Source organism: Myotis yumanensis, unplaced genomic scaffold, assembly GCF_028538775.1.
Source record: "Myotis yumanensis isolate MYYU_CA2020_CCGP unplaced genomic scaffold, mMyoYum1.0.hap1 SCAF_10, whole genome shotgun sequence".
Taxonomy (NCBI): Eukaryota; Metazoa; Chordata; class Mammalia; order Chiroptera; family Vespertilionidae; genus Myotis; species Myotis yumanensis.
Window position 1 is genome coordinate 44,647,648 of NW_027223761.1, and position 12,879 is coordinate 44,660,526.

Below are 12,879 nucleotides of genomic sequence, written 5' to 3' on the forward strand. Positions count from 1 at the left end.
GAGAAATGGGGGCACACCCATCTGGGCTGTGAAGATCAAGTGAGGGGACAGTTGTGAAAAATCCTTTTTAAAATGTAAGGCATTTTAAAATGGAGGAAGTGATATTACCTCAAGTCCTTTCCTTATTAGTATCTTTTCCAGTGAGTCTCTAAAGCAGCGGTTCTCAACCTGTGGGTCGCAACCCCTTTGGGGTCGAACGACCCTTTCACAGGGGTCGCCTAAGACCATTGTAAAACACATATATAATTACATATTGTTTTTGTGATTAATCACTATGCTTTAATTGTGTTCAATTTGTAACAATGAAATTGGGGGTCACCACAACATGAGGAACTGTATTAAAGGGTCGCGGCATTAGGAAGGTTGAGAACCACTGCTCTAAAGGATTCTGATCCCTCAGACAAGGCCAGGAGTCAGATCCATATAAACAGGCATGAGAAGAAGGAAGGGGAGACCCAAGTATTCAGGGAGAAGGGAGAAGAAATCACAAGAATGCTTTCACCACCCCACCATCATCATGTTGGTCCTTTCCTACAGCCCCCTCCTACACCAGGCCCTTGTCACCTCATAGGAAGCCGATGCAGGAAAAGGAACGCGGGTTTTGGAGTTATGTGGCCCTGGGTCTGAATTCTGGCTCTGCCACTTGACGAGCTGGGTGACTTTAGGGAAATTGCTTAACTGCTCTGAGCTTCAATTTCTTCACCTGAGATCCTTCTCCTGGGGTCTTTGGGAGCTTGTATATAAGCATGAGACATTTCTATGAATCTAGTAGGTACCATGGAGGACTACAGAGTAACATTGGCCCTGCAAAAATAATCACTCTCTGGGTTGACTTATAAGTAGTCACCCTCATTTGTAAGTGGTTTGCTCGGCAGCACGGATGCTTTAAGGGTCAGAGCCCTACTGAAGGGATGGAGAAGCAGGCTGAGAGAAGCCACTCATCAAGGTCACACAGGGAACCATGGAAGAGCTAGAGCTCCAACAGGGGTGTCCAGCACTAGTCTAGACCTCCTCCCCTTGTGCCACTGCTAAATCTGATGATTATTTTACACAGAGAGGACACTGGCCAGACTCCATATGCGTGCAAAGGAACTGGGGCCCAGAGAAGTTTGGTGACCAGATAGTAAGGAAATCTGGAGAACAGGAGTTTCTCCTGACAAGGCACAGGCAAGGAGCTGAGTGACAGGCTGAAAACCTCTGTACACCTCTGGCAGGGCCATACCTAGAACCCCCAAATGAGGAGGGTGAAGGCTTTCCAGATCAGACCTTGTTTGGCTTCCGTCTTGGTACCCTGCAACACTGCAGAGTCAGCCTTGCCTGTTCCTAGGCTCAACTCTGACTACATACAACAGGGGGAGTTTAGGCAGCTTCAGATTAAATTTCAATTGCTACAATCTGGCCCTGTCTCTGTGCCCCAGGGCTGATAACTGATTATTAAACTCATTCATTCATCCATTCATTCATTCATTCAAGGCATCCTCTGTATGCCAGGCCCTGGGCCAGGAGCAGTGGAAGATAAAGAAATGAATTGGGTATGGCCCCTCCCCTCCAGGAGTACAAAGTCTACTGGAGAAAACAAAAACGAGCCAATATCAGTGCCAGGTGACCTGGCTGTAACAGGCAGCTCAGGAGGGTGCAGAAGCCCAGAGAAGGGCAGGTGCTCCTGAGCCCATTCACTGTCACTTTGCTTTGACCAGGGAGAACCGCCTCCCTCCCTCCCAGCCCACACCACCATGCCTTTCAGGCCCAGACTGTGGGCCTGGGCTAAAGTGAAGGCAGGAGCTTCTTACGGTACAGCTGCAGAGGACACACTGGTTGGGCAGGCGGGAAGGGAACAGCTCATGGGCACTGAACATCTCTCCATGTTGGTACATGGTCCCGTTGTGCTGGCAGGACTTTGGGGGGGCCCGGAGCCCAGAGGGCGTGTGAGGTTCTGCGGGTGGGGAGGGGCAGGAGAAAGAAGAAAAATGAGGTTCCACGTGGATCTCAGAACTTCGCCAGAATTAACTGGGCCACTTTTCTGAAGATTTTGGATTTTAGCATCTCTTGGCATTTAAACTGAGTTCTGGTTTCTTCTTCCCAGACAGTCCCCCTATCAGCTAACCAAGAAGAGGTCCTGCTGACACCTACATCTGACCTTGTCACTCCCTCCTATGGCTCCTCACCATGGCCTTTCACCCCCCAGTGTCTGAGCTGGTCCCGACCAGAGCCAGAGGCCAGGCCAGAAACCTCAGCTCCACTGAGCCCCACTCAGTGGGGACCTGTGTCAGTCCATTCGGTGAGCGTCCATGGGGCACCTCCTAGTGCTAGGCACTGCTCTAGGTGCTGGGGACACAGCAGTGAACAGAACAAAGTTCCTCGTGGGGTGACATCCTAGTGCTGTCAGCTGAGATGATCTAGACCAGTGATGGCGAACCTATGACACACGTGTCAGAGGTGACACGCGAACTCATATTTTTGGTTGATTTTTCTTTGTTAAATGGCATTTAAATATATAAAATAAATATCAAAAATATAAGTCTTTGTTTTACTATGGTTGCAAATATCAAAAAATTTCTATATGTGACACGGCACCAGAGTTAAGTTAGGGTTTTTCAAAATGCTGACACGCCGAGCTCAAAAGGTTCGCCATCACTGATCTAGACTGTCCCTGTGCTTGGGGTAAGCTCCTGTCATTCACTGGTCACCAGAGCCTCCCTCCCCATCACCTACCGATTAGCCAGTGTTCATCCTGCCAGGTAGAGGGGCAAGCCTCTAAGGCTCCCATCCTGAGAGGACCTACTCATCCTCTCAGACACCTTTACTAAACACCTCTGTACCAGGCACTGTGCTAGGCATTGGGAATGGAGTGCTGACAAGACTCAGCCCCGCCCATCAAGAAACTCACAATCTGATTGGCAAAGAGACATTCCATAAGCAGCGATGCTGTTGCATGGTAAGGGCTCGGCGCAGAGGGGTAGTCACTAACTCAGCCAGCACATGTGGGTGGGGTAGTCAGGGAATGATGTCTGAGCTGAGTCATGAAGAACATGTAGAGCCAGGCAGGCAAAGCGGCAGGAAAAAGAGAAAGAAAGAGAGAGAGAGAGAGAGTGAGAGAGAGAGAGAGAGAGAGAGAGAAAGAGAAAAGCATGTGAGGAAGAAGGGTCCTGGGCCAAGGCATAGTCAGCAAGGAGCGGTCAGGATTCCTGGGGTCAACCTCAGACAGAAGGAGGCATGATGCTCCCTCACTAGGCAGGACGAGGCTCAGAGCTCCTGCTCCCTGAGGGAATCCCGAGCCAAGAATCTCTGTGACCCAAGGCAGAGCCACGGTCAGGTCCCACTACAGTCCCACCTGGAAAGTGAGCCTTTCTAATTCCACTCCACACAAGAGCCTAGTTTCCCAGGAGAGCCCTGGCTTCAGAGCCAAGACTGAGCTGTAATGTTCAGCCTCCCGCAGCCCCTTCCTGATGCTCCTAAGGATGGATTCTCCTCTCAACATCTCCCACCCACACTCTTCCAAACCGGCCTCCCACTGGCTGCCTCTCATTGGCCACTTGCTTTTGCCAGTTTCTTTGCAGGCTACCTCTCCTCTCTCTTACCTTTACTTCCTGGAATCCCGATCTTAGAGGCTCTTATAGTTTTAAACCAGGGGTCCTCAAACTATGGCCCGCGGGCCACATGCAAATACAAATATTGTATTTGTTCCCATTTGTTTTTTTACTTCAAAATAAGATATGTGCAGTGTGCATAGGAATTTGTTAATAGTTTTTGTTTTTTTTTTAAACTATAGTCCGGCCCTCCAACGGTCTGAGGGACAGTGAACTGGCCCCCTGTTTAAAAAGTTTGAGGACCCCTGTCTTAAACTCATGGAATCATAGACATTTAGCATCAAGTTACAAAAAGTCCCTGAACCACAGTGCTGGGAAGAACCTCAGAAGACACATACTCCAACTCCTTTGGTCATTCCCAGGCCCAGAGCTGTAATCATGGGGGCTCCCTGCAGGGCCTCCAGCCCCAGATCACTCACCTCCACTTGGACAGGCAGGTCCACTCCCTTGGCTCTGGCCAGCCAGAGACTGGAGGCCACGTGTGCCATCAACAGGCCAAGCACGCCCTATTTCCCTCGGCTACTCTCCGGTCTCTACCCGCTCCTGCTAAGCACAGCTACTTAAGAATGAGCAGCTGCTGCTGCCCCAGCCCTCACTGGGTATCCAGGCTGTTTCTTCCCCTGAGCACTTTGGTGTCTCAGCATCTCTCACCAGAGAGACTGCCCCTCTCATTCCAGGGGCCTCCCTCTGCCAGAGGCTTGCATCGGAGGTGAGGTAAGGGTCAGGGGGTACAAGGGATGAACGAGGCTACTTACCCACACACCGGGGACAGCACTGCTGTGGCTCAGTCACAGGCTGGGGGCAGTGGACAGGCGGGCAGTGGAGGCGGTAACAATTCACATGGGCATTCTGAAGGAGACACGGCGGTTGGTCCTGGTTCCAAAGAGCCATTGCCTCCCTCCTGAACCCGTCCTCTCCCCAAACCCACTCATTTTAAGCGTGAGATGGGATAAAAACAATAAACTCGTGTGTCCAGTCTCGCCCCTTCCCTTGCTCTCCTGTGTGGCTCGCCCATCCATGTTCCTCCCTGACCACGGAGGAAGGCACAGTGAACATGGGCTTGAGCAGACCTTGTGTCCCCTTCATGGTGTTTGAGACATACAAGTTAAAGCCTTGAGTTACTTCTACATTGACCTGACTGTGTTATTTTAACTTCAGGGCTTTGTTCTTTGACCTCTGAGCCTAAACTTCATGAAGGTTAAGAGAGGAATGCGACATAAGACAGGTGACGGGATGGAAACAAGACTAGAAACCTGATGTGGAGCAGGCCCAGGGCTTTGGGATTCACTCCCTAAATCTCGGGGAGGTCTGGTGACCTTGGCACCAGAGAAGGAAGAACCCGAAGTTCTTACGCTTTTTCAGGTTCAGCAAATGGAAGAGAAGGGAGCAGAGAAACAGGACAGAGAGAGATGAGGAGCTGGAGAGAGAGAGGCCACCACACCTCTTGTCGGTTTTCCCATTCCTAGGCTTCCCACACCTTATCTCCCCTGTTGTGAGGGTCATTGGGCTGTGCTGTAATGAACATGTACAACCGTGTCATCTGTTCACCACCAATTCCCAAGAACAAGGACCAAGTCTCATTCCATTCATCTCTGAATTGTCAGCATAGGGCCTGGCTCCAGCCTAGTACCTGCTACAGTTTGAATGAATGAGTGAGTGAATGAATGAGAGCCAGGAACGGAGGAATAGATGGTCTCTCTCTTAGAGAAATGGAGCCAACTTTGTTCAAATTTTGAAGCTGGCAAGTTTGTTTCCTGTTTCCTTGCACATCTGAGTGCCCAACAGCGCTTCTCCCAGAGGCAGCCTCTTACCCCATGGAAAACCCAGGACCAGGCCCTAGTCCCTCTGGAGTCACTGCTTCCCTAGGAGTAATCTGGGCTGAGGCATCATAGAGTCCACAGAATTGGTCTGAGCTCCATAAGGGGCCTCCAAGAGGCCTGGCACACAAATGTCCAGAGGGTGAACGGAGCCCTCAGGTGAGAAGTAGGGTAGAGTGCCAGGAACTGTGTGGTCTGAAGAGGCAGAATCTCTCTCTCGATTCTGTCCTTGAAGGATCCCAGGGATGAAGATGATCAGCGACATGCAGCAGGAAGTGAGATGGAGAAAGGCCAGGGTTGAAAGGGCAGGGTGCCTTGCAGCCAAAGGTGCCTCTCAGGAAAATCGTAACTACTGTGTACTGAGTGAGTGATTACTAGGTAGGGGCTTTATGTTAAACAGAAATGTATTATCTCACCTCATCTTCTCAAGAATCCTAGAGATGGATACTATTGTCCACACTTTCAAAATGAGAAAAGAGCTTCTGAGAGGTTATGTTGCCTGAGATGCCACAGCAGGTAAACACACCTCCAGGGCCGTGCACTTTCCATGATGCTGAGCTGTCTCTGGTGGACGGAGCGGGGACTCATGCATTCACGGCGTGACTACTGTGAGCCAGGGACTTAGCAGTGAATGAGACAGACAAGGTTTCTGCTCTCATGGAGACAGACCATAAAAAACAAACAAGTAGGAACAAGATCATTTCATGCCCAGCCGGTGTGGTTCACTGGTTGAGCATCGACCTATGAACCAGGAGGTCGCAGTTCAATTCCCAGTAAGGGCACATGCGTGGGTTGCAGGCTCCATCCATAGTTGGGGGGCAGGAAGCAGCCAATCAATGATTCTCTCTCATCATTGATGTTTCTATCTGTCTCTCCCTCTCCCTTCCTCTCTGAAGTCAATATATATATATGATCACTTAATATGTTACATTTATGATAATAATCACATAGGGTAATGTGATTGAGTTAACAAGGTTAGACTATTTTAGAAACAGAAGTCCGAGAAAGCCTCATAAGGAGGTAACACTTACGTTATGAACTGTGAGATGAGAAGGAACCATTTGTGAGAAGATCCAGGGGAAGAACATTCCAGGAGGAGGAACAAGTAGGAGTGAGTTTGGAGTGTTGGTGTGGGTAGGAAATGAGTTTGGAGAAATAAGGCGCAAGTCAGATCACACAGAGACACTGTAGGGGGTTTGAGTTTTACTTTAGGTGCACCCAAAGGCTACTGGAGGGTTTCAGGGACTTTGGAATGACATGATCAGTTTCATGTTCAGCAAAGATCCTTCTAGCTCCTATGTGAGGTATGGGTTTAGAGAAGAGACAGGGAGGCCCATCAGAAACCTTGCGTAGCATCCAGGTGAGAGATTGAGAGATGAAGATGCTTAGATTAGGGGGAGCAGGATGGTGAGAGAAGTGAAGGGATTCAGGGTATATTTTAGGGGTACTGGCTATAGCTCTTTGGGTTGAGAAAACTGTGTATGTAAACTCTGGGGAGGGAGAAATGAATTAGCTTCCGTGGATCACAAAACTTGGACTTTGTCAACTGGACCACATAATATGTCTGGAATTTTCTGTTTGGGTTTCCTTCCTGTTCTTTGGCTGTATTTCATAAAGTTCTTTTTGAAAAGCTGATTGGCCTCAGATGTGCTAAGGAAAAGCAAGGGGAGGCAGTCCTGGGGGGTTGTGCCCCTGTTGGCAGCAGAGTTCCACCTGGGCCAACATGGTAGAACCAGTAGGGAGTCAGAGGGAACGGCCCCAGGAGGAGGGAGACCCCAGTGATCAGATCAGGAGAGGGGCTGGCCCACAGACCGTCTACTTGCCAGGGTCCCCTCAGATGCTCTTCTCTGCTCCCACCCTGAGCTGAGGATTGTTTAACAAGGGAGGCCCTTACTGGCCTTCTGCACTCCTCTCATAGCTTTTGAAGGCAGAGGGAGGGCCTAGGGTACTGGCTCCAGCTGAGAGCTAGGTACACCCTCCCTCCAAACACCGGCACCAGTCAGAGATTGGTGAGGACATCATGCCAATCAGGCTGGCCTCCAAGCAACTAAACTAAACCAAGGGAAGTTTCAAGCCTCCTAAACCATTCCCTCCTTCCCTACCCTTCCAACCTTATACCTGGCCTGAGGATTCTGGACCACACGGAGGTCTCATTTATTCCACCCAGCTGATTGTACAAGGCCTATGAAGGCTGCTGGGTTGGAGATGGGTGGCAGGAGAGAAGAGGTGAACAAACAGACAGGGTCCTGCCCCAATCTGTTCAGCCTTCGGCAGGACACTGAAGTAGACATAAGCAAGCTCCCAGGAAAGCCTGCTCTCAGGCTCCATCCAGGAGGGGCAGTAACTGACAGACAGATAATTACTATACCTGGCCAACAGTGACCAGGATAAAGAGACCGAGAAACTTATGTGGGACCCAGAAGAAGAAAATGCTTGTAGGTGAGATATCAAGTGAGGCTATTGGTAGAGGTGGCATTTGGCCAAAGCCTTGAAGAACAACCCTTTGGACCAGTGGAATTGGGGGGATGCATCCTAAGGTGGGGTGGCAAGAGAGGGCTGGAGGAAACAGCATGAGGAAAGGAAGGAATGGGAGGCCTGGCCAGCAAGGCTCTTTTGTGTCACATAGGAAGCGGGGATGTTGGCACCAGCAGAGGTGGAAGGAAGGCTGGGATGAGAGATGGGAGACCTGAGTCCCGGCCCAGCCCAGCTGCTGACCGTTGTGTGACATCTCTGCAAGGGGTGCAGTGGTGGTGGCAGGTGAGCAGAGTCAGGAGAGGGACACAGGCGGCCAGAGGGACCTACCTCGGAACACGTGCAGCGAAGGCAGTACATCAGGCCCTGTGGCTCCAAGTAGGGGTGCCAGCTCTCACCTGGGGAGTATTTCTTCCCGTGGAAAAGGCAGAACATGTCTGGGCCTGGCAAACCAACCAGTGCTTTGTCAGTCCCGGGAGGCTCCAACCAAAGACCCTGCCTCATCCCTCCTTCTTCTGGTTCTAGAAAGAATGTCATCTGGACCACTCAGGCAAAAGAGAACCCACTGGACATGCTCTCCCAGTCAGGGGGCCAGAACATCTGAGTTTGAATCTCAGCTTGACCGCTCCCTTGCTGGGTGACTTCAGGCATGTCACTGCCCCTCTCTGAACTTTAACACTTCTCTCAGGGGTGAGTTAAGGGATGAAGCAGTGAAAGTGCTTTAGAGATTCAAATTGTGGTATAAATGCTAGTGATGATTGGATGGATAGTTTGAAGCCCAGAGAGGATAAATTACACTCCTAAGGTCACCCAGCAAGCCGGTCACCAAGCAGGCATGGCAGCCTAAGCCTGACTGGCTCCTTTCCTTTTCCTTTGTCTCATTTTGCTTATTTGTTTACTACGTCTCTATCCTCCCGTCCCTTGCCCTCTGCTGCTCCCCTTCATTCTCTCTGACCTCCTTTTTGAATAAAGCCGATCACAGCAGTTTCCTTGCTTTCATTCAATACTGTGTCCCTATATCTCAGCCAGCTGTGATGGATAGTGCTTGAACTGGGAAAATAAAGTACTGCCTAGTGCAGTGATGGCGAACCTATGACACGCGTGTCAAAGGTGACATGCGAACTCATTTTTTTGGTTGATTTTTCTTTGTTAAATGGCATTTAAATATATAAAATAAATATCAAAAATATACATCTTTGTTTTACTATGGTTGCAAATATCAAAAAATATCAAAATATGTGACACGGCACCAGAGTTAAGTTAGGGTTTTTCAAAATGCTGACTCGTGGAGCTCAAAACGTTCGCCATCACTGGCCTAGTGAAAGGTTAGAAAACTGACTTTAATATCCTTAAAAATAGTCATCGGTACTATTGCACTGTCAACTGATTATTGTGTGCGTGATTGCACATCAATTATTTTTGTCATCTGCATATTCGTTGTCAATATGGAGATGAATGCTTCTAAGAATGTTTGCAATAGTTACATGATGTCTGCTAGTTCTCCTGCAATCCTGTTTTCTTTCTTTCTTTATTTATATTTTCTTTATTTATATTTCTTTATTACATATGTGTTCTTATCCCCTCACTGCCCCCCCACCCCAGCCCACTCATGCCCTCACCCCCCTGTTGTCTGTGTCCATTGGTTAGGCTTATATGCATGCATACAAGCCCTCTGGTTGATCTCTCCCCCTTCCCCCACCCTCCCCTGCCTTCCCTCTGAGTTTTGACGGTGTGATCGATGCTTCTCTGTCTCTGGATCTGTTTTTGTTCATCAGTTTATGTTGTTCATTATATTCCACAAATGAGTGAGATCACGTGATATTTATCTTTCTCCGACTGGCTTATTTCACTTAGCATAATGCTCTCCAGTTCCATCCGTGCTGTTGCAATACTGTTTTCTTGAAATGTCCACCTCTCTCTCACCTCCCGTAGCCAACCATTCCCACGGTCCTTTAGGCTCTTTCTAGAACCCACCAGCCCTCACCTCTTATCCTCTCACTGCCTAGCAGCAGGTCAGGGCTCCAGGTCAGGTTGATGCTCTAGGCCCCACCCCTCTGCCTCTTGCCCAATCCTTCCAACTCTCCTCCACTCAGGTACCTGCTGATTTTTACATCCCGAAGAAATGCTATCGTTCCTATAGGAAAGCTCTCCATCATCTTAAGACTAATCTGAGTTCTTTTAGGGAGGCACCAGGAGCCTCAGTACAAGCGAAATGTCCACAAAGGCTTGTTGAGTTAAATAAGATTGAAATACAGAGAAAGGAACCAACATTTATTAACTATCTTCTCTTTACATAAATGACTTACCTCATTATCATTAACATTTATTAACTATCTTCTCTTTACATAAATGACTTACCTCATTAACATTTATTAACTATCTTCTCTTTACATAAATGACTTACCTCATTAACATTTATTAACTATCTTCTCTTTACATAAATGACTTACCTCATTAACATTCCTGTTAATGGTGGAAAGAAGGCTGGGAGAGATGGGAGACCCGAGTGTGACCCATCTCTCATCCCCTTCTTTCCACCACTAATGGGTTAGTGCTTGTAAAGTGCTTACTTGGCTCAGTTTCTGACTTATGATCATCACAGTGACAATGACCCTGCAGGATGGACATTATCATCTTGAACAGACATTTAAACTTACAGAATCGCTGGAAGCAGGACACTGTAGGGGGCGCTCACACACAATGCCCCAATTCCCGCTCAGGGCAGGGTGGGCTGGTGCTCAGCCCCAGGCACAACAGCTCCAGAGCCTAGGCGCTCAAGGGCCATTCCCAACCTTTAGAAAACTTCCTTTGCAAGAGGCTGAAATTGGCTTCCCTCTGGCTCACCGCACTGCTCTTGCTCTGCCTCTTGGGGCTCCCAGAACAAGGGTTTGAGGCCACGGTCATGATGCCTCAGAGTCTGTGTTTCGATGGCCTTTGGGGACTGAGGAACACGGGGCGTAGTTCCTTCTTTACCCCTCTTCGGCCCCCCAAAGTAGAAGAGGGGATCAGGCAGCAGATCCGGTTCCCAGCAAGGCCCCGGCTGGCCCGTATCAAATGAGGAGTGTTTATCTCTCAGCCTCCGCTGGCAGAGAGGGCGGGACACGGGCCCAGCTGGGGTCCTTGTCGGAGCCAGCCCAACTCTCCAAGGATTGAATAATGTCTTTCTTCCTCAGTCCCCTCCTCCAGCAGGGAGGGGCGATTGCAACACTCCCGTGGCCTTAGATCTCAGCCGTGTTGCTGAAGAAACCTTGTCCCACCTTCTTTGGGGCAGCCCTGTAGCCTGACTCCTGTGCCAATTGGCACCCCCGCCCCTCACCGCCTGCCCCGAGCATGAAGACAGAGAGAATGTCTCAGCCCATGGCCAGGCCAGGAGGCCCTTTCCCCCACCTACAGACCTGGCAGCGGCTGAGAGTGTGGGGGGCCTGGCAGGCCGTCTCTCAACCCCAGGCCAACTGCAACCACAGTCCCCACCTCACCAAGCCCTCCTAGGTGAGAGGCACAAGGAAGGGTGACAGTGCCTGGAGCCCCCTCTTCCTCTAAGGAGGTGAGTACCCAGGGCCATGTCAAAACCAGGCAGGGGTGGTCTCTGCTCTGTCCCTGCAGTCCTGGCACTAGCCCCAGCCCTTGCACATGGCTGATGGAAGGAGCGATAGGTCCTCATGCTACCAGTGCACTGGGACATGGAGGAAGACTCTTCCCTTCTCTGAGTCTCAGTTTCCCAGCTGAGACTAAGTGTGTGTGTGTGTGTGTGTGTGTGTGTGTGTGTGTGTATTCAACAGTTTTCTGCACAGATAGTTTATAAATCCATGATTTCAAAATTCTAAGACTCCAAGTTTCTAGGTGTCGAAGATTCAAGATCTGAAAATTCCATGTTTCTAAGAGCCTGCATTTCATTAGAATGTGAAGCCTCTAGAATTGTACAATTTTGTGGTTCTAACATTCTATCTTTTTCAGCTTCCATAAGCTAGCATGTGTTTATGATCCCATTCACCCAGACTCTCAGGGGCTCCAAGGGGAGGTAGGACCAGGTTCAGGGAGCCAGGCGGGCGTATCCTGAGTGACACGGAGAAGGCAAAGTTTGTCTCTCACATCCCCTCCCTTCTACTCCCTTTAGTCCTCTGTGGCCTCCCACTCCTGCCCTGACCTTGGGCCTGCCCTGCTTTCTCCCCACCCCACCACAAATCTCATCCCAACCACCTGTACCACATCTTTCTCCAAGTCAGAGGGCCAAGTGGGCCTTTGGAGTTAATGGCCCCTGGCTGTGATGTCTAACCAGGGAAAAGACTGCTAGTGGGGGAAGTTTTTGTTTGACAAGAGTTATTGGCCCTGTTTTAGGCTTTATAGAGACAGAGAAGAATTGAAGTTAAAGAGGTCTCATCCCCCTCAAAACTCCTCACTCAGTGAACTCTGGCTTTGGAGTCAGATAGGCCAGAGTTCAAATTGGATTTTGCTTTCATTTGCAGCCTGAGTTTAGACAAGTTACTTAACCATTCCAGGCCTCAGTTTCCACTAGGAGTAATAATCTCTACTTCTTGGGATTATTATAGAATTAAATCAGATAATATATGTAATATGCCTAGTGCCTGATACATATTAGATGCTCAATTAAATGGTAGGTTAAAAATTTGCTCCCCCAAATTGCTGACAGTCTGTTTCTTATGGTATTTCTTTGATTCCCAGAATTCTATGAGTAGCCCCGGGCACCTATTAGGGCATGAACATCATGGAACCTGCCATCTAAGTCAAGTCCCCTTTTCAACCTCACCAACCTTGTTTCTGGTGGCTGCTGGTATTCTCCTAGCCCTGTGGTCGGCAAACTGCGGCTCGCGAGCCACATGCGGCTCTTTGGCCCCTTGAGTGTGGCTCTTCCACAAAATACCACGTGCGGGCGTGCATGTATAGTGTGATTGAAACTTCGTGGCCCATGCACAGAAGTTGGTATTTTGTAGAAGAGCCACACTCAAGAGACCAAAGAGCCGCATGTGGCTCACGAGCCGCGGTTT

At 49.4% G+C, this 12,879-nt stretch overlaps 1 protein-coding gene across 2 annotated transcripts in view; it reads right to left on the reverse strand.

The window, feature by feature from the left end:
• CHRDL2 (chordin like 2) overlaps window positions 1–12,879 on the reverse strand; it is a 33,178-nt gene that overhangs the window by 12,350 nt on the left and 7,949 nt on the right. For both annotated transcript variants that reach the window (XM_070426859.1, XM_070426858.1), the window contains exons 2-4: window positions 8,207–8,319; window positions 4,343–4,436; window positions 1,791–1,933 (exon numbers count right to left, since the gene is read on the reverse strand). In XM_070426859.1, the coding sequence (XP_070282960.1) occupies window positions 1,791–1,933; window positions 4,343–4,436; window positions 8,207–8,319 (350 nt within the window). The remainder of the gene's footprint in view (window positions 1–1,790; window positions 1,934–4,342; window positions 4,437–8,206; window positions 8,320–12,879) is intronic.